General features: G+C 37.4%; 1 protein-coding gene across 5 annotated transcripts in view; it reads right to left on the bottom strand.

Moving 5' to 3' along the window:
• Positions 1-20,122, bottom strand: part of SUGCT (succinyl-CoA:glutarate-CoA transferase) — a 306,203-nt gene that overhangs the window by 162,604 nt on the left and 123,477 nt on the right. For 4 of the 5 annotated variants that reach the window (XM_061464667.1, XM_061464666.1, XM_061464669.1 and 1 more), the window contains one exon: positions 15,698-15,800. The exons of the other annotated variant lie outside the window; for it this stretch is intronic. In XM_061464667.1, the coding sequence (XP_061320651.1) occupies positions 15,698-15,800 (103 nt within the window). The remainder of the gene's footprint in view (positions 1-15,697; positions 15,801-20,122) is intronic. 5 annotated transcript variants of the gene reach the window in all.

The following is a 20,122-nucleotide window of genomic DNA, read 5'->3' on the forward strand; positions in this document are numbered from 1 at the left end:
ACAGAGAGATGTGGCATGTAAGTGAATGGATGAAGCACACCTCTTGATTTAAAGCATTACAAAAACCATCTCAATAAAATACACAAAAAAGACAGTATGTCAGTCATCAGATCAGAGAACATCTAAATATTAAAATCACAATTACTCCCCTGTCAAAAAAAAACTACCCCAAAGAATTTGTATGTCAAGAAGCAGGAATAGGAACAGACAGTATTTCCATCATATGAAAATATGTACACAAATATATGGCTTCCAGGCCAGGCTGGACAGGGCTTGGAGCAACCTGGTCTAGTGGAAAGTGTCCCTGCCTGTGGCAGGGGGCTGGAACTGGACGAGCTTTAATGTCCCTTCCAACCCAAACCAGTCTGTAATTCTATGAACACCGTATCAAAGAATTCTAAAAACAATACAAACCAGCACCACCACCTAGCTTTCCGTTGACACAGAACACAGAGGAAAACCATTTCAGGTAAGGAGTGACAAAAGAAACAAAAATATGAAACAAAAACTGTTTGCAAGAATATCGTTTCAATTTCATTACTGAATTTCATATTAAACATCAAAGTGTACACTAGTATAAAGCAAAGAATAAGAAGCCCATGAGTAATCACACTGTTGTGAGTGCAACACTGCACAGGCAGCATGCTGCTTGATGGACTGGGGTCAGAAATGCTCAGCACTTTTCAGATTCAAATCCCTGGAGCTGTTTGAGTTTAACAAAAATCCCAAGTAAGTGCAAGCAGGTGGAGTTTCCATCTGAAAAAAAAAACATGTATAAATTGTTTCTATTGCAGCTATCTTTGTCTTGGTATTTCCCTACTTAGAAACAGGAAAACACATTCCAAAGCCTTGCTATGCTAAACTGCTCATAAAGCCTCCCTACAGAAATTTCCATTTCTCAGGTGTTTGGAAGCAAGGAAACACACAAATGGACAGACAAATCTTGCCATGGTATGCAAAGCCATGGAGTTAGCTAGACTACCAGTGTCTTAAACCACCAACTTAAGACAACCAATTTCAGCCAACCTATGAGGAACCATGTGCCTAAAAATTAATATAAATGATGTAATAGTTTCCCTATTTTGCCTCTGCTGTTATTCATCACTAAACTCATCTTAATATACAGCACAGTATAAAACTGCATCGATTTGCTGGAGCAAGTTCAGAGGAGACCATGAGGATGATCAGGGGCTGGAGCACCTCCCGTGTGAAGACAGGCTGAGAGTTCTTTACTGTGAGTGTGGTGAGGCGCTGGCACAGGGAGCCCAGAGAAGCTGTGAACACTCCATCCCTGGCGGTGTTCAAGGCCAGGTTGGACAGAGCCTCAGGTAACATGGTCTAGTGTGAGGCATGCCTGCCCATGGCAGGGGGGCTGGAACTAGGTGAGCTTAAGACCCTTTCCAACCCTAACTATTCTATGATTCTATACCCTCTCTCCGCTACAGTTTTCCAGAGTACCTGGTGGGTATCTTGAAGTTTTCAGCTGTCTGGTAGGCAGCTTATTAGATCAGAAAAATTAATAACTTGAATTAATCTGACCTCAGTACTGATGTCATCCTTCTTTACAGAAAAAGAAAATCCCTTTTTAGTATTATCATAATAATATTTATGCCATTGATCATCCTTCTGAGTAGAGGGGAAGACTTCCTCAGATGTCTCTTCTGATCCAAGATACAGAATATTTAAAGAAAATGCTTCATTATCTTATGCTTTTGCTCATATTCAAACTTTTGGCAATATTTAGAACTAGTCAGTGAATTTGATAGAAATTATTTATAATTTTGTTTGTTCCAGAACCCCACTTTTTAGTGAATCATTTACCAACAACGTATCAGACCAATTCGACTAAACGTAATTGTCATATAAAAAAAATACTAAGGCCTAAACATGGAATACAAAGGGAAAAAAAACCACCTTGGTTTTAAGCCATATTTTCCTATCAGGAGAACAAGTCAGACCCATACATCAAAAACAGCAAAAAAAAATGTTTATCTGTTGAATACTTCTTTGCTAAGGACAGTACATGTCAGTACAAGACTACACGCATTAAGAAAACTCCTTTGCTTTGGTAAAAGAACACATTGTTAGGTCAGCAAATATACTTAGTATTTTACCTTCTTGAGAACAGCTGCAATGCCTCCAATACAGGGAGTAAGAGGGAGAGGGGAGAACTTCACCATTTAACTGAACCAACTAAAACACACAGCCACTTAAACATGGCCATTATCAACTATGGCAATCTCCCTGTACATACTTCTGTTACTTTCTGTAACCTCTTTGGAGCTTTTGAGCAAACACTGAAATTAGAAGTAAAACAAGAATTTGGGAAATAGTATCTTTGAGGACATTATAACTTAATTTAACTTACAGAAAAAGATGGGAGTTTTCTAAGCAAGAGTGAATTTCACATTACCTTTCATCCTCCGTCATCACTTCAAACACTGCTAAATCAAACTGCAATGTATTTTCTAAGCAATTTTAGATTCTTTCAGAACTTTGGACAAATATGATGTTCAACCAAGTAACCACATAGAGCAGCAGGGAAGACCCTTGTGCAACAAGACAATTATTTTACGATAAGTGAAATAATTCCCAATTGCCCTTTATAAATAAAAATGTCAAGCCTATGTATTGACTTTACACTTTATGCCATTTAGTTTTTCCCATTTTATTACATAATGTGTGCAAAATGCAACAAAGAGTTCTGACAAAAATCTTGAAAAAGTACTTTATTTAGAAGCATCAAATCTGTTTCTGAATCCTTAATTGGATTAAGGATTAATTAACTTCTGCTGTCACCTGCTGAGCACTCAAGACTGAGTAATTAGCATTAAACTCTCCACATCCCCTCCAAAAAAAGTAGTGGCCTCTGTAAATGAATCGGTGATCAAATGTCAAATACTCACGTCAAAGTTTATTGCAACCCACCCAAAAGCTGCCCTACCTCCTGGCAATTTCAGACAGAAAAAAAAAAACCCAAGCAGTGAATTAAAGTTGGGCTGGCTCAGCCTGGAGAAGAGAAGGCTCCGGGGAGATAGATCAGCTCCCATTGCCTAAAGGGGCTACAAGGAACCTGGAGAGGGGATTTGGACAAGGAAGAATGGCTTTAACCTAACAGAGGGGAGACCGAGATGAGCTCTCAGGCAGAAGCTCTTCCCTGTGAGGGTGCTAAGGCGCTGGCACAGGGTGCCCAGAGAAGCTGTGGCTGCCCCATCCCTGGCAGTGTTCAAGGCCAGGCTGGACAGGGCTTGGAGCAAGCTGCTCTAGTGGAAGGTGTCCCTGCCTGTGGCAGGGGGTTGGAGCTGGATAAGCTTTAAGGTCCCTTCCAACCCAAACCAGTCTGGGATTCTGTGAATTAACAAACCAAGCTCAATGGTTATCTGTAAAGCCGTTGCACTGCTTTTTCTGTAATATACCTTGTTGTCTGTTATTGACATTGCTCAGATACTGATATTGTATATTTATTTTTAATTGGAGGCATAGTTAAATAGAAACCCTAATTCATAACTAAGCAAAACGTCATTTCAGTTGCACCCATCACTCTACTGATGTCTGTGATTATTTAGATGGTCAGTTATGCAGCTACTTCAGCAAAGATTGCAGCACTGGTTTTTGCTCCTTTGATTTAACACAGGTCAAACTGATGCAAAGGCAATAATCTCAGAGAGAATACACCTACAGTGTGATGAGTGCATCTGCCTCTCCTTTTATAGCAGCTGAAGGCTTGTACCCACAGAATCTGGTATGTTCAAAACAAAAATTCACTTAAAACAGCCAAGAAGACTGAAAAAGTGCTTTGTATTCTGAAACTACAGTAACACTTCTTTCTACACCCTTTCCTGGATGACTTGTAAAGATATAAACTATCTCCATATGCTTTCATTTCATGTTTATTTTCCCATCACTCATCTAAAAAGGGAGAAGTAAAATGTACACAGTGAGAGTGAACGCATTTGCATTTTGCTCTAGAAAAGGAGAAATGCATGGATTCTGCAATAGCAAATATGCCACAAGGAACCTATAATTTGCTGTGACTTTTATAAACCTGCTTGTAATATAGACATTTACTTGATCAGCAATTGCACTGGTCTTGCTGTGCCTTTAATTTCAGTTAGAACGGTTGTTTGGCCAAGTAACATTTTAGGGTTTTTGTTTCTGGAAGGACATATTCAGAGGGTAAAGACAGAATAGTATGGTATTTAAATTCTGAAATTTCCCAGTGGAGACACTGAATGCCACGTTCCTTTAATAACAAATATTTATAACTGACACCAGTTGTAGTAGCCTATTTACTGGAGTCAGAGCTTACGACAGAAAAAAGGCAATTAGAGAAAAATCAGTGTATATTATAAAGGACAGACCTTCTGTGTTTCTAAAGACATGACATCACAAACCTGAAGTATACACTCCTATAAAATGCATATTCTTACACCCTAAGAATAGGATGTAACACAGAAGAATCAAACAAGGTCTTACAATCGATAGGGGTCACAATGCAAAGTATCTCTCTTTTCAGATATATCAGGGTGGAGAACAAAGAATACCAGAACACCATACTACATCAATATAACTTGAGTTCCCACTAAAATATACTATGCAATAGGATAAGTTGTATATAAACACTACACCCACAAAACACACACTGTATGGACAGTGAAACAGAAATACTAGATTTAATATTAAATTCACAAGGGAAAAGAATCAACAGTTTGAAAAAACTATTGATGAAAAGCAATGTCATGAATATAGAAAGAAGCAGGAATAAAGCACCTGCATGCTGTTCACTGTCAGCACTTTTCAATATCAAGGTATCTTCAAAAAGGAAAAGCAGAAAGTGTAATCTGCTACTGCAGTTCTCAACATGAACAAGTAACATCTAAACCCAGCTCAACAAAGTCATTGAAAGGTGGCCAATTCCTACATAAACATACACTAAGGTCACACAGCAAACCTACATAGCAAACTGTGGGATGAGACAAGAGAGAAACCCTTATCAAGACTATGATCTTGACGAATTCAGCATAAACTACCAAACAAGAAGTCAGGTTTATCAACAGTATAAACAGAAATTAAAATAATGAAAGCAATATGATATCTTGATAACTTCAGAGCTGGAAAGATGCCATCTCCCTTCGGAAAATAATGACCCAGTCTACAAGTTCCTCATACTCTGCACATCGTAGCCCCTAAATCTAAGGGAGCATTGTTGTCATAAATATTTTTCTCTTCCATGATTTAATTTCTCAGGGATAGGAAAATTTTTTTGCAAAAATGTGTTCTTACAAAACTGATTTAAACATCAGAGTTTCTCTAAAACCCAAAGCCTTTATCTTGATTACTGGAACACAGACCAGCTGCTTTAGAGAAATGGGTAGATTTGAGCATCACAGGAAAGGCTGGAGAAATCCTAAATTCTCCTTTTTTCGTTTGTGACCCCGTGGAAACAAGTATCTGAGAGAACAAGATGTGCAGATACTAAATGACGTTTCTGGTCATGCCTGCTTCTGGTGTGACTTGAGTACTGCAGGAAGACACATTTCAGTTGCCTGCTCCATGCCAAGGGAGCATCAGACTACATTCATAGAATCACAGAATAGTTAGGGCTGGAGAGGACCTTAAGATCACCTAGTTCCAACCCCCTGCCATGGGCAGGGACACCTCACACTAACCTATGTCACCCAAGGCTCTGTCCAGCCTGGCCTTGAGCACCGCCAGGGATGGAGCGTTCACAACTTCCCTGCACAACCCATTCCAGTGCCTCACCACCCTAACAGTAAAGAACTTCTTCCTTATATCCAACCTAAACTTCCCCTGTTTAAGTTTTAACCCGTTACCCCTTGTCCTATCACTCCAGTCCCTAATGAAGAGTCCCTCCCCAGCATCCTTACAGGCCCCCTTCAGATACCGGAAGGCTGCTATGAGGTCTCCACGCAGCCTTCTCTTCTCCAGGCTGAACAGCCCCAACTTTCCTCCAAAACCTAGCTAATGGAAATAGCAAACCCTCAAACTTCTTTCACATGTGAGTCAGGATCTCCATATTAGTACTACCATTAATCATCTTCAATGCACTACCTCCACACTGAGGTGACTCTTTTGTTATAGGAATGTTTATTTTAATACACAGTTACAGGCATGCATAAAAATAGAAATCCATTTTCTTCTGTGAGCTATGATGTGTTTCAAGCATCATGCTAGGCAATTATAATTCAATTGGGTCATCCCAAAGGCCTGTCTGTAAGCCTGATCAAAATTTGGCCTTTTTTAAATAAAAATAAATAAATCTAGACCATTTTTGAGGACTTTGAGTTTTGAAGAACACCCGAGATCACCACCACCATTAATCACAATTCATATGTAATTCAAAAGAAGTTCTACCCCTAGAACATATACTACAAAATGACACAACTTTTGATTTAAATTGTTATAATTAAAAGCTACGGTTGCTAAGAAGCAATGGTGTTGAAATTGTGTTGAGAGAATTTCAACATGTGGCTGGCTGTTCAGAGTGCTGACATCCGAACGCTGTAGCCAGTTTTAAGCTTAGGATGAGTTCTTTAAAACAATGGTAATGCTCCTGGCCCCAGTGACCACGCACAGTGAGGAAATACTTCCTGCTTTTTTACAAGCTGTCTAGTTGAATCATAGTAGAAACCTACATGGAACCAGTCAGAAATGAGACGGAAAATGGCAATGACAGAGAAAGCATGCCTGACTAATTAATGCCTTTTTGTGGTGGTTGAAAAATATCTAAATCTTCAAATACCCACCCCTACTCAGCCTACATACTTGCCTTTTCATGGCTTAAATATTCCTCCTTGTTAGTAAGAGCCATGAAAGAGGTTTTTTTTGTGTTACTGCATAAGTACAATGTAAACTGAACATGTCAGCATCTCATCTGAAAATAATCACTTTTTTTCCCCAACAGTGAGTGGGACTCCAAGATGAACTTCGGCTACAGAGTGGTAAATCTCCTAATTTCAGGATCATGGGCCAGGGTCATGGACTGAGCTAAGATTTTTAAATTAAGCGGAGCACTCTGGAAAAGCAGCTGATGATCAAGTGATAACTAAAGCCTGATCTGCACAGTTTCTGCACTTATTTTTGGTTGCTGGATTTCCCATTTTATTTTCTCCCTTGCTGAAATATATATATATTATCATCTGCAGCTACTGCTATTTGAAAGCTTCTGAAGTGCAAGATGCCAAATACAATACCATATTCCTCAGAATATCATTACTATTTTCAGGCCTACAAAATGTAACTTACACTACAAAGCTCCACCAGGCTACTTATATTGAGTACAAACGAATCTACTTAAAAGTAAACAAAGACCTATGACTAAATCCAGCCTTTATGGTCTCTGAGAAGAAGATCAAAATAAATTCAGGCTACCTTCATATGAACTCCAAGACAACAAGGTGGCAATTAATTTTGAAAACATACAAATACAGTAGGAAATTGTGTAAGTGGCCCTATATTGAAAGGAAATATATAATGAAGCATGTTTAAACTTCAAGCTGAAATTCCTCTGTTTGTTATGGGTTTTCCTATAAATTTAGCTTAGTAAATGAATCCACATCTACTTAAGAGAAACATTTTTAAACAAAAATTATGTTTTCTTACTTGATTTGGTATGATCTTCTTAGGCAACCAACAGGCATAGATATTCTCACAATTTACATACTGCGGGGAAAGCAAAGAATACCTAGTTTTAACTGACCATTACTCAGTGAATACTCAGATAAAAGAAAAACCAAACTTCTAAAGAATCAATTGCTTCAGTGTATAAACTCTTCAGGCTGTGACACTTCATGAGATACACATATACCTGTATTTCATCCTTTCCCGTACATGTAACAGATATGACACCAAACTTCAGATAAATGCCAGCAACTGGGTTACTTAAAAACTCTCTTTCCACCACCACAGTTATACAGTTTAGATGAACAGAGGCAAGTGTTGAGCTCGCGCTCTGCAAGGGATTTTGAAGTTACACATCAACCAACTCAGTACGTCTTGAAGTTGGACGGCCCTATCCTGAGAATACTTTGGTAGTGTCAGACACTAAATGCACGTTCTCTGAAATCAACTGAATTCATTTTGATTAGCTGCAAGGCTGAGGAACGAATGTGTAACTCCTGCGTGGATGGAAACCAATCCAAGAACTGGAAGCAGAAGGGACATGGTTTACAGACTCCTAACACTGAGACCTAACAAAGACTGGGGTTTCAAAAACAGCCTCTTTGTTTCAAAACCTGAGCATGGCTTTTGGACAGGTCTTCTAAAAGAGAATGTCCCAAAAGGCTAGATGACTTTCTGTACCATTGAATGGCCATGACAGGAATGTGATCTTTAAATATAATTCAGTATTTTATGAAAACAGATTTCTAATGAGATGTTTTGAGAACCCGATATTCTCCTCTATCAACATTTACATTAATCTTTTCTCAGCGGAATGCATATGCAAATAGTACTGGGATATACCATTCACCTATGCACACATTTAGAAGGAATTAAGGGAGAACTTTAAAAATGCTGTTACTAAGCATCATGTGCTTGTTTGCACAAAAGAAATACAGTTCATCTTTAAGCACATGCTCGACTTTCTTTTCCTGTCAGGCTCTTTCCCTATTCAGTGAGGTGAAAGATATTTAAAAGTGGTTTTATTTCTCATAAGTAAGGTGCAGCTCCAGGCCTTATTTCTGTATATATCACTCAAATCACACAATTAAAAAAATAGTTTCCCAACGGGTTCTTTCATGTTAGATGCTATGCTTTGCAGAAGCATAACTACTGCATCTTTACAACACTGCTTTTAGATAAGTCCCAATTGGATGTCTAAGAAACCAAAGTACAGAGAAAACTACAGACAGACAACTATAATAGGTTTTTCAGCATTTTCAACAATATCACAGTTTATATAGCCAATGTATACTTTAAACAGTTTTATTTACATCCATCAGAACTTGGTGCTGCTGTGTATTTAGCATGTGGTGTCACAAGGCAGGCACTCAAAGCATCAGGCACACACATTTAATGACCACCTTTTAACACTGTGATTGAAGTGAATTACCAAAAGCATGTGTAAACTGTGTGGCAGATGCAGAAGATATTTCTGTCTGGCATTCAACACCTATAAAAGTGAAGCCATGTTTCTGCAGGCTCTCACCTCTTTCACTACTTTTCGTATTCTGCATCAAATAAATTAAGAATCTGACAGACAACAGCCTGGTTCACAAAGGAAATTAAATGCTCACCTACGGAACAGTCAAGTCTATCCTGCATACTTCAAGAGCAGGGTACAGCAGAAAGATGTTATTTGATTTAAAAATATCATAGGCTCCATTCCCCTTTATCCATAGCCAGCTTCTCTCCCCTACCCTTAAAAACATGGGGCAGCAAGAGAGCATATTTATGACACTGCAGACAACTTCCTTGTTAAAAAAGGACTAATTCTCTAAAAAGGAGCAGCAGCAGCAGCAGAGGTCCCAGGAAAAAAAACCTGTTGTAAGGATGGTAAGAAAACAGATTTCTGGAAACTTGTTATAAAACATGAACGGATCATTTTATCAGAAATGTTTCCAAATGTACTTCAGATTTAAGCAGACAAACCACATTGGAAATTTCAGATCAAACTCTGCAAAGTTATAGGCAAGTTTGAACGAAACCTCATAACAGAAAGTGTTGATCTTGATCACTATTTTTCTTATCTTGACAACAGGTGTATATTGGCTGTTTTTACATACAAAGGCCTTTTATTAATAGAAACATTCGTGTTTATTGAGAGCCCCATCATATTCCAACCAGCTCTCTAGTAGTCACTGAAAGATAGGCAGGCCACACAAAAATTTAGCATAGCCATGGACCACATTTCACTACAGCTAAAATATTAAAAAAAAAAAATCACTTCCAAAATTCCTTATACTGAAATACAAGTGATGTGTCTCTCATTTTGAGTCCTTCCTATAAAATCTGCATATAGAACTATCTCATAACACATATAAAGCTTGCATAATTGTGTATACGTGGGAATTGCATACTACAAACAGTCTTAGAACTGGATTTTCCATTTCACTTCTTCAAAGTATGTTCCATTCCTTAATGCTTTCCACTTTAGAACAGAAACTACTTTCCTAAATTTCCCACAGACCAAAAGCTTGAAAACATTTGTAATTTAGTACAAAAGAGCTACTTCTGACAAAATTAAAGGCTTTGGGTATGGTTGGTGGCGTGGGGTTTTTTCATTGCATGAAATTTAAAAATTGAAGTAAAAAATTGGCTTGAAACACCAAATCAAAGGTACACAGTGCACATTTTTCACTCGGCAAGACAGGCAGGAATAGAGCTGAATTTCCGTTTCAAAACGGAATTTAGACACCTTCATGACAATGTTTCACTTTCAATGAATTGGCATTTTTTAACGTAAAAATGCTCCACTAGAAAATATCTAACCAGTTATACTACTTATCTAATAGACATATGCAAAACTGAATTCCTCTCTCTTGCCTGTTAGGAATTACTTCCAGACACATCGTATTACCTCAGGCCTTCATCAACTGCTTTTCACTTGTAGAAACCGCTATATGTAAAAAAACCTCCCTGCAGTATTATGGACATTAATGTAATTCCATTTGACTTGGGACAAGCCCTCAACAGGCCACAAAAGTCTATTTCAACAAAGAGTAACAAGTAAAATATGGTCATATTTAATTTAAAAAAAATACCAACCAAACAAAAAAAAACCCAAACCAACCACCACCATGCATACAATGATTTACAGGAAAACAAAAAACCAACCAACCAACCAACCAAAACACCAAGAAACCACCACACTTTGGAACTTGGGCTGTTCCGTGTGTTCACAACTCTGATTGTAGCAGCTTTACCCAGATGCAAGGCAATTTTTGCCAGGATGTGTTCAAATGAAATGAATTCCAAAATAAGAGACAATCTGGAGGATAATTCTAAAACTACCACCTTTGTAAGAGCCTACAAATAATAAAACATTAGATAATTGCCAGCTCCAGATATTTCAATACTCAGTTTACTGTGGGTTTTTTTTTTCTGAGGCACATTTAGAGAAATAGCCAAAGCAACTGTAATGGCCTTCTGGGACAGGAAGACTAAGGTTTCTGTAAAAAATGTTAAATTAATTTTTATAGTGATGCAAAGTCAGGGAAGGGTTGTTAAGGGATGGCCTCTTGCCACAGGGTGGAGTTTTGTTTTGGTATCCTTTTAGAGTCTGCAGGTGTTTGGCAGGAGCTGAAATCAGGGCCAGCTGTGATATTTCAGCTCCGATATTTCCCTCCCCATATTTCTCAGAAGTGATGCATCAGGGTGATGTCTTACACCTGATGTGCTCTACTTGTGTGGTATGACTGTAACTGCTTGGGGGTGGTGGGGGAAATACCACTGCATGGCTTTCATTTTTATTTGCAGCTGGCAATATTCATATAGTCAAATTCATCAACATGAATGCATTTACCCTGGTAAACATCAGACTTAAAATATTTATTGAACTACCCATAATGTTTCTGGCTTGTTTTGTTACTTCTTATATATGCCAGCCATTTAATTAAAGTAATGACACTGCATATGAACGGTGCTTTTACACAGTGCTATTACTAAAAGAAATTAGGAATTATATTGTGAAAAAGGGGAGAGCAGTATTTTAATGAAAACTAACAAACCCTCCTCACTTAACCAGCAAAGATCTTTGTTCTTTCATACTTAGCTGCAGGACAGCGCGTACCTGGTTTTGTTTTGGTTTATCTTTTGGGAGAATTTGAATAGTTTCTATTAAAAATGGCATTCTCTTTTAAGTTTGTTTTGTTTGGAAAACCTCAAACCACATTGTATTTCATACACATGTTCCCCAGGGTACGTTAAACGGGACCATACTGAGATCACTAGTAAGTTTTTTAAACCGTTTTAAGAATTCCTTTAATGTTTGTACTATCTTGGCCTGGTTAAAAGCACACATTTTTAAAAACTAGCTTGAAAACGCTGGGCTATAAAAAGCTTCATTATTCTAGTCCATACTGTACACTCTTTCCTCCTTCTCATTTTGAAAGGGAATTGTTGCCTGAACTAGCGAATCTGCTCTCCTTCCTCTCAGACTTTTTATCCATTCATGCATAAGTACCCATATACATCTGTCCACAGACTGATTGACTTAGCAGTACAAATGCCTGTGGTATTCATTTTAACTACACAAATGAATAAAAGATTATAATCAGTGGGAAAAGTGGACATTTCCCTCCATTCATGGAAAAAACAGTATCACCTGGCACTCCAACTTAGCAAAAAAATTTCCTGGTTTTTGGCAGCTCCCTTGGAGTACAACTGAAGCTGTTAACGATATTAACAAAATGTCCTGGGATCAAGAATGTGTTGTTTCATCTCAGCTTATAGAAGAAGTTATACAAACCGCTCTTGGCCTTCACAGCTCTGAGGTCCTCTTAGCTAAAATAAAATCTGAAAAAAAACCCCCACCTGTAGCTGATTAAGTTCCATCAGATCATTTCTGTCATCTCCTTTACTTGCCTCTCCTATCTGCTCAAAGTTGCTTCCATTCCTCCTTCGTACTATTCCAACCTAGGATTTCTGTCTGTGGCTGGTACCAGCCCTATGCACCCTTTGCGGCAAGACTGACAGCTGAGCTGCTCTCTGTTTTGATGGTTAACTAACAAGGGGAATGCTTCAATACTGACAGTGCTCAAGTCCAAGTCAGACTGGGCTTGGAACAACCTGGTCGAGTGGAAGGTGTCCCTGCCCGTGGCAGGGAGTTGGAAATAGATGAGCTTAAGGTCCCTTCCAACCCAAACCATTCTGCGATTGTTGATGTCCATGAAGTGCACCTTGGTCATTAATGGTGCATGACTACTTACACTGAATAACTGCATAATGGATACCAAAATCCATAGATCAAGTAGGAAGACAGTAGCAATAATATGAAGTTAAAAAAACATGGTACTGTCTTTATGTGCAATTCTTCTGGTAACGCCCAAAAAGGAAGAGGTTAGCAACACCTAAGTATTATCTATTAGAGGTAGATTAGAGTTTGTCTATATTGAAGTATCACCAGGTTTGATGCTTCTATGGAGCCTTTGCAACGGTTGAAAGTAAATAAGTACTGAAAGCGGATCATTGCATTATGATAAACTCATTTTATATCACATTGTACTTCTTATTGTACAGTATCAGTAAGTAAGGCTATTAAATGCAAGCTGAGTGACATCTTTCCTAGAAATGTATTTCCTCATCTAAACTAAGACTGAAAAACCCCACCATATTATAATGGGAATACTGTGAAGCATGATTACAAAGTCCTCATACTTGATGACAGGGTTTAGCTTTACACATGAGAAAAATCTTGCTGTGATTACAGTATGTTCTTGTTGACGGTTTTTCCCTGTTACAGTGCAGAAGATACCTAGATTATGGATTCTCAGGCGTTGTCAGACTTTTTCCCCTAGTCTTAGGCACAGTCTTAGGGCATTGTTACAGGTTTTGAGGTTTCAGAAACCAAAATTGCAGAGTGGCTTATGAAAGAGCAAAGCTATACACAAGCATGCATGCTTATCCCAGACCCATGCTGTCGGTACAGCAGCAGAAAGATGAACAAAGTGAAGGGAGACTGGGCAAGGTACAATGGCAAAACCTACAGTTCACAAGGAATGTAAAGGTGAAAAGCTTTGCTTGAACTGTCCCTAAATATCTAAATCCAAGCTATGGATAAGTGACTCCAGGCAATGAAGCTACCTGTGAAGGTCTGAAGTCTTCACAAGCAAACATTTGGGTAAAAACTAGGAAACTATACTTAAGAGGCTGAGCATGCTGCTCTCCGAGTTGCTGGTTTGCTTGATGGTGTCTCAGATACGTAAAGGTGGAGTGGGTGGGTCTAATTTTATACAAGTGATGTAAAGTATCTTGCCATAACAGCAATATCTTAATTTTCTGTATTTCAAGCAAAAGTGCAGTCTTCCTCCCTCCTTGAACAGAATAATCACTAAGAAAAACACTTGAGGCAGGCAGCACCTGAAATTAAACACATGTATAACATGCAGCATCACCACAAATACTGACATTTCACTTCCAACAGTAATAAGAACACAGTGTCCAAGTGCCACTTATTTCAAAGAAGGCTGTAGAAAAGACAGTGTTTTCAAGCAGTTTCATCAGAAGGAAAAAATCAAAAGAGATCAGTGTGGCCCTTTACAGGAACCGATCTTTTAAATCCACCGTATGATGGTCTCTGACTGCACAGCACTGTGATACCTTTTAGAGATAGGCAAACTATCTCAGGTAACAACCTGACACATATATATATATATATATATAAAATCACAATATCATCATAATATGGGTATTAAAAAATAATACTTAGGTGAAGTCTAACACCAGCAAGGTAACCAAGCTAACCCTTTTACAGTCTGGGAGGTAATGGCCATCCCATGACATACTATGTTTTAAAAACAGCCTCTTTCAGAGAGGCCCTGACTTCTTAAAATTCACATCAAAAAAAAGCAAAGAACGTTTTTCCTATGTTGCCCCAAGTACAGCCAAGTCAACCACGATCCTACTAAAATACTGTCTGTTCTTCAAAGCCCAACCTTAATCCCTGTGAAAGTTATGAAGTGAAAAAGTTGGCTTGCGCATACTTTACAGCATGGTACTACATCATTTTAAGGAGAAAGAGCATATTTATTTAAGAAAAAAAAAAAAAGCAACAAACTTCTTTCCTTGCAGTATCCTAACAAATATTGTCTTATACCTCTAAAAGCGTAACAAACTTTTATTATAAATTTATTCACTTCTGATAGATTGTTTTGCCTGTTGTTCTTTCCCAAAGACTACAATTGTGTTCACAATCCTGACACTTTTCAAGAGCAGACATGGACACTAGTCACTTTTATGGTTACTCTCAATCTTGAAAATTCATTTAAATGAGATTCATCACCAGACAAAATAGCCATAAAATACTCTGTCACACTATTCAAGACAGCATAGTTCAGTTAATATTGGGCCCTTTAAGCCATCATAAGCTAGGGTGAAAAGAAGGGCAGGGATCAGGAAACACAGAGATAATGTAACTCTACAGATGAACAATAGTTTTACTTATAATTATGTAAGGATGCAAGTCAGTGAAAAAATCAACATTTAAAGAAATAAACAAAAAGCTGAAGCATTCTCAGCCAGGGAAACCACCAGGCCAAGAAAAGACTAAAATCTTTCTACACATGACTTTTGTGCTTCGCTTTTTCTCTTTCCAGTCAAAAAGTTGCCCTTTTTTCCAAACAGCATACATTCTGATTATCCATATTCCATACAGAAAATCAGTTGCTTGTGGCCAGCAAGAAAGGTACTTTTCTGCATATTTATCTGACAAAACACAATTACACAGGTTTTTTGCCAGTTCTATCAGCCATTTTTGAAAGACAGACTCCCATACAAGTCATGGAATACCTACGGTTTAATGCATTATGACAAAATCTGTGTTCCCAAGCATATAATTCATTTAAGGATCTGTATTTATTTCTCATTATGCCATATTATTGGTTTAAACTTAATCCACCATATAACACTCAAATCAGGTTTTAAAGTAGCTGAAATCGGGTCTTAGTGGCAGGAAAAGTGATTGTTACTCTGTAAAACACATGTAATAACATACAGAAAAGACTTGGTGAGAACCAACCTGAGGGTCCAAGAATACTTGCTGCATGTTGTTGATTGGGCCATATGGAACCCCACTACCTTCAAAGAGCTGCAACCATTCGATCGTTGCTTTTTCTGAAAACCTAAGAGCAAATAAGAAGCATGTGGTTTCAACTCCGCGCTGTCATATTCCACAAAATAATTGTATTGCATGCCTCCTCCCTCTCTCACTGCTTCCATACTCTTCCCCACCGATTTCTTCCCAGACACTGAGTAACATAACGAAAATGTATGACACGTGGGCTCAGAAATGCAAAACCCAAAGATATAAGGGAAAGAATGTAGCTGAACTGACTTCTATTTCTGTACTGGATTGCTTCAGATGATCAGAATGATGTAAAGCTAAATTTATCTACAGTTTCAAATAAGGATCAATGGGTTTCCTCCAGTGCTTAATTACACTAAATGTGCTTCACATTTGTTTGCTTTCATGCACATATTTAACAACAAAAAAACAGATAAAACATGGGTACAAGTCTAACATAAGACACTGCTTAACTAAAAGCTGAAGTTAAGCACAGGAGTGTTTTTCTTCCATTACATCCAAAACATACATGAGGATCAACAGCCACATCTTTTGGTCAGATAACAACATTGATTACCTATTTATTTGCTGCACGATTGTATAACGTATCCTAAGGACCTCTGCTCAGCTTATTTCTTTCTAAGCATTCAATACCATCACATTACTTCTCCTCTTTTGCTAGATACTTCTTCTTTCTTCATTTGTCCAGTAGAGTTACACACATGAATAAAACAAACTCCTGAAGAATTACCAGTCCCTGAGAGATGGTATTTTCTGCAGCCATCTTGGATTCTGAATCAAAGGTAAACTTATTTGGAGATCATTTCTTAAATTTCATGATGGTAAATAACACTGAGGTCTACTGGATTATTAGAAAGGAAAGCTCTGCTTTGTGATATGTACAACACTGAAAAAAATCAGGTGCAATTTAATGACCTGATAGAAATTAAATTAATAGAAACTTTGATAAGGGATGCTCTATTAATGGTATTCTGTACCTCACCAGTTCATTATCATGAGCAATGTCAGTAACATTCAGCTTTACCTCTTAACACGTTATTATGCAAAAAAACAACCAAGTTTCTGATAGAAAGTTCACAGAGACTAAGCCCAAGGCACAAAAATCCCTAAATCAGTATAAAGTCAAACTTTGTAAACTTACTTTAATGCATACAAAGAGATTGGCTGCAAAGTATTTCATGCTACTTTCAGAATAAACAAAACGAAACTAGTGATGGCGACAATTAGGTCATAGGTATGGAACCAAACTTCACAGTTAATATCCTTCTCCCTGCCCATGGCATTCCCTCAACTTCCCCAAGCTTTGAGGGAATAAACCTGATACCCAACGCATTTTGCACACTAAACAAATACAAAGGTTTAGGTCGGAAAGGATCTTAAAGCTCATCTGGTTTCAACCCCTCCTGCCATGGGCAGGGACACCTTCCATTAAGACCAGGTTGCTCAAAGCCAAGTTTTGCATGGGTCTTCCTCAGAAATAGAAGTTTTACTCCTGCTGAATACATGTGAAGTAAACAAATAATACTAGTAGAACTGGAAGGACAATGAAACAGAAAATTCAGAATAAAAGTTTTAAAAGTGCAAAACATATTATAAAATGAAGCACTGATTTCTGAAGAAATTAATGAAGCATCACTTCTAATTAAAACATGTGAGATTTTTGCACTGTTCAACTATTCAAGTTAATTCATGGTAAAGATGTAGTCAGTCATAAAGATAATGCCACTCCTGGACACATCTAATTTAGTACTCTGGTGCTGACTGTACCTAGAAACCAGGTACACTACAAGAAATTGGGGAAAAAAAGGTAACTAGAGAGGTAGATAACCTTCCCTCCTCAGTGACTGCAGCCATTAGGAGAACATGACTTTAATCTAAATTATAATTTGCATTTCCCTTCAGTACTCTGTTTGGCAACAGTTCTCATAATCTGAATATTCTTCTTATTCATAGCCTCCTATTACTAAGGTTTGGGGCTCAAAATATGCACAGTGCAAATATGATTCACACATAAACTGTTCCCCATCAGTTATTGGTGCTATATATACAGAATTGTGCTGTTCTCTGCTAGCAACTGAGACATTTCCCTCCTCAAATGCTTCATAATTCATGGCCCACTAACTCCTTTTTTATAAATGAAAAGCTTTTTTCAGATACTACTTTTTAATGACACCTCAATCTCCATTACTATCTCATTTCCAAGAAAAGACAGCATATCTACAAGAGGACTCTTGAACTCCATCATAACCATGGTGCTGAGGACCATCACTAAGAAATTATTATAATCATTAATATTTTTTATCATCATTCCCTTGATCATCTGATGTCCAAAGCATGACACTCTCAAATGAATCTTTATCTGTCCACAGAACTTCAGTGATACCCGGTGACTGCAGAACTTCACCATGTGATTCACGCTCCAGCTTCATATATTTCCAGATGAGTCCCTTTTCCCTCTAAAATGTTCCATCTGCTATAGATAGAATCACATAAATGCCATTTAAATTATGATTTATTTGTAGAATCATTTTAAATCTGTAGTGTATCTTTCTATAATTATTACCAGTATTTTAGAAGTTCAAAAGAATTTACTTTTTTACTGCACTAGTCTGTACCGCAAAGCTTGAATGCAGGCTCTTTCTGAAAACACCTCTGAAAAAGAGAAGGATATGTGCCCCAATGGAGAACAAACCCATTGCTGCAAAGCCTGTATGAAGGCTTACTTCACTAAGAAAGGTTGTAGTCTGCGTGGTGTCTTATTTGCGTTTTAAACAGTACTCTAAGCCTTCTCTGCACTGAATTACACAGCACTTATGAAGATACTGAAGTTGCAACATTGAAATGAGGCATAAGATTCTGAAACTTTTAACATTAGAGATACTTCATCCTTAAAAATATCGTAAGAATAGAAAGAGCAGCTTGAGCTAACTGAAATATTATTTCATGATAAAAAAAATCCAACTAAATGTATTTTTCCTCAATTTGTAAATCCAGCAGGCACCATTACATGAAAAACTCTAAATTTAAACTATAAATTAATGAAAAAAAATTACAGCATAATATAAAAAACTGCCTCCAAAAGTTAAAAAAAAAAAAGAATCAAATAAGAAGAGCTCACACCTTATTTCCTTACTCAAACCGTAAGTGTAGCTTTGCTTCCTAAAAAGCAAGATCCTAATCACTTTCTGCTTTCTAACAAATTCTAATAATAGAAGGGAGAACGGATATTTATAAAAGACAATACCAAAGCATAGAAAAATGTTTTAAAGCAAGTATTAAGGGGAAAAGAAAAAGTGTTTGCTTGAATTGCACAAGTTGGATGAAATGGCTTTAATGAATTAGAAACATACCCACGATCTAGTAAAATACATTTTCTCGTGATGTTAATTATTAATGTGAACTTTATTTCTTTTTAACAAATACTGTCTTTCGATGAAATAAAGACTTCTAAAGCATGAATGAATGTACTCTGTGTGTATTCTTTGTATATATCCCATCTTCCATGTTTCCTAAGAAATCTTCAATCATTGGTGCATCCTTCGTAGAAGCCCATCCATGTTTCTCTAATGGATAAAACCATCCAAATCCACACAAGGTAAGTTTGGAAAAACTAGTGAAGCAAAATACTACTCTTTTCTATAGGAAGCTTATGGCAATTAATTTAATTTAGAGAAGTAATTTGGACAGCTACCAAACGCAGATGGAACAGCAACATCTAGGTTTTTAATATACAGTCAATCACAAAAACCTTCTCTGTTCTTGCTGAAGTCCACAAAAGCATTCTGGTGTTTTCCAGCACAACTTGAATTTGCACTGTTTTTTCCATTGGTTTGTTCTATCAACAGTCTATTTAGTTTCAAATACCTACAATATTTTCCCTCTTCAATGGTAGTTAACTGAGTAAAACAGTTTGTATTGTTTCTCACAGTTATATCTATGGAAGACACCGAGCAAGATTAAGTCATAGAAAAATACGTATTTGAAAAACTCAAATAATGGCTCATTATCCCTTGGTGTACAGCAAATACACAATTAGAATTTTCAAAATTAATACTATAGTATTAACTCAATAGCATGTAAGCATCTCTGTGTTAGTGTCTAATTAGCATCCTCTTGGTTACTGATTAATCACTCTGTGAACCACACCAGACCCTTAATTATCTTTGGGATCAACATGATTGTACTGACACACAGTACTGTTTTGTTGACGGGTATATCAACTACTTTAAACAATGTCACTACAGTAGATTGTAAGTAGTAGCTACATAAAGCACAGCCTAGATATTTACAGGTACCACAAATCCACCTTGAAAGTCATTTGTATTTCTGCATATTATAAACATTCATATCAGTTTAACA

The sequence above is a fragment of the Pezoporus flaviventris genome, unplaced genomic scaffold (genome assembly GCF_033815535.1).
Source record: "Pezoporus flaviventris isolate CSIRO_AGI_PZ_B2104156 unplaced genomic scaffold, CSIRO_AGI_Pfla_v1 ptg000037l, whole genome shotgun sequence".
Taxonomy (NCBI): Eukaryota; Metazoa; Chordata; class Aves; order Psittaciformes; family Psittacidae; genus Pezoporus; species Pezoporus flaviventris.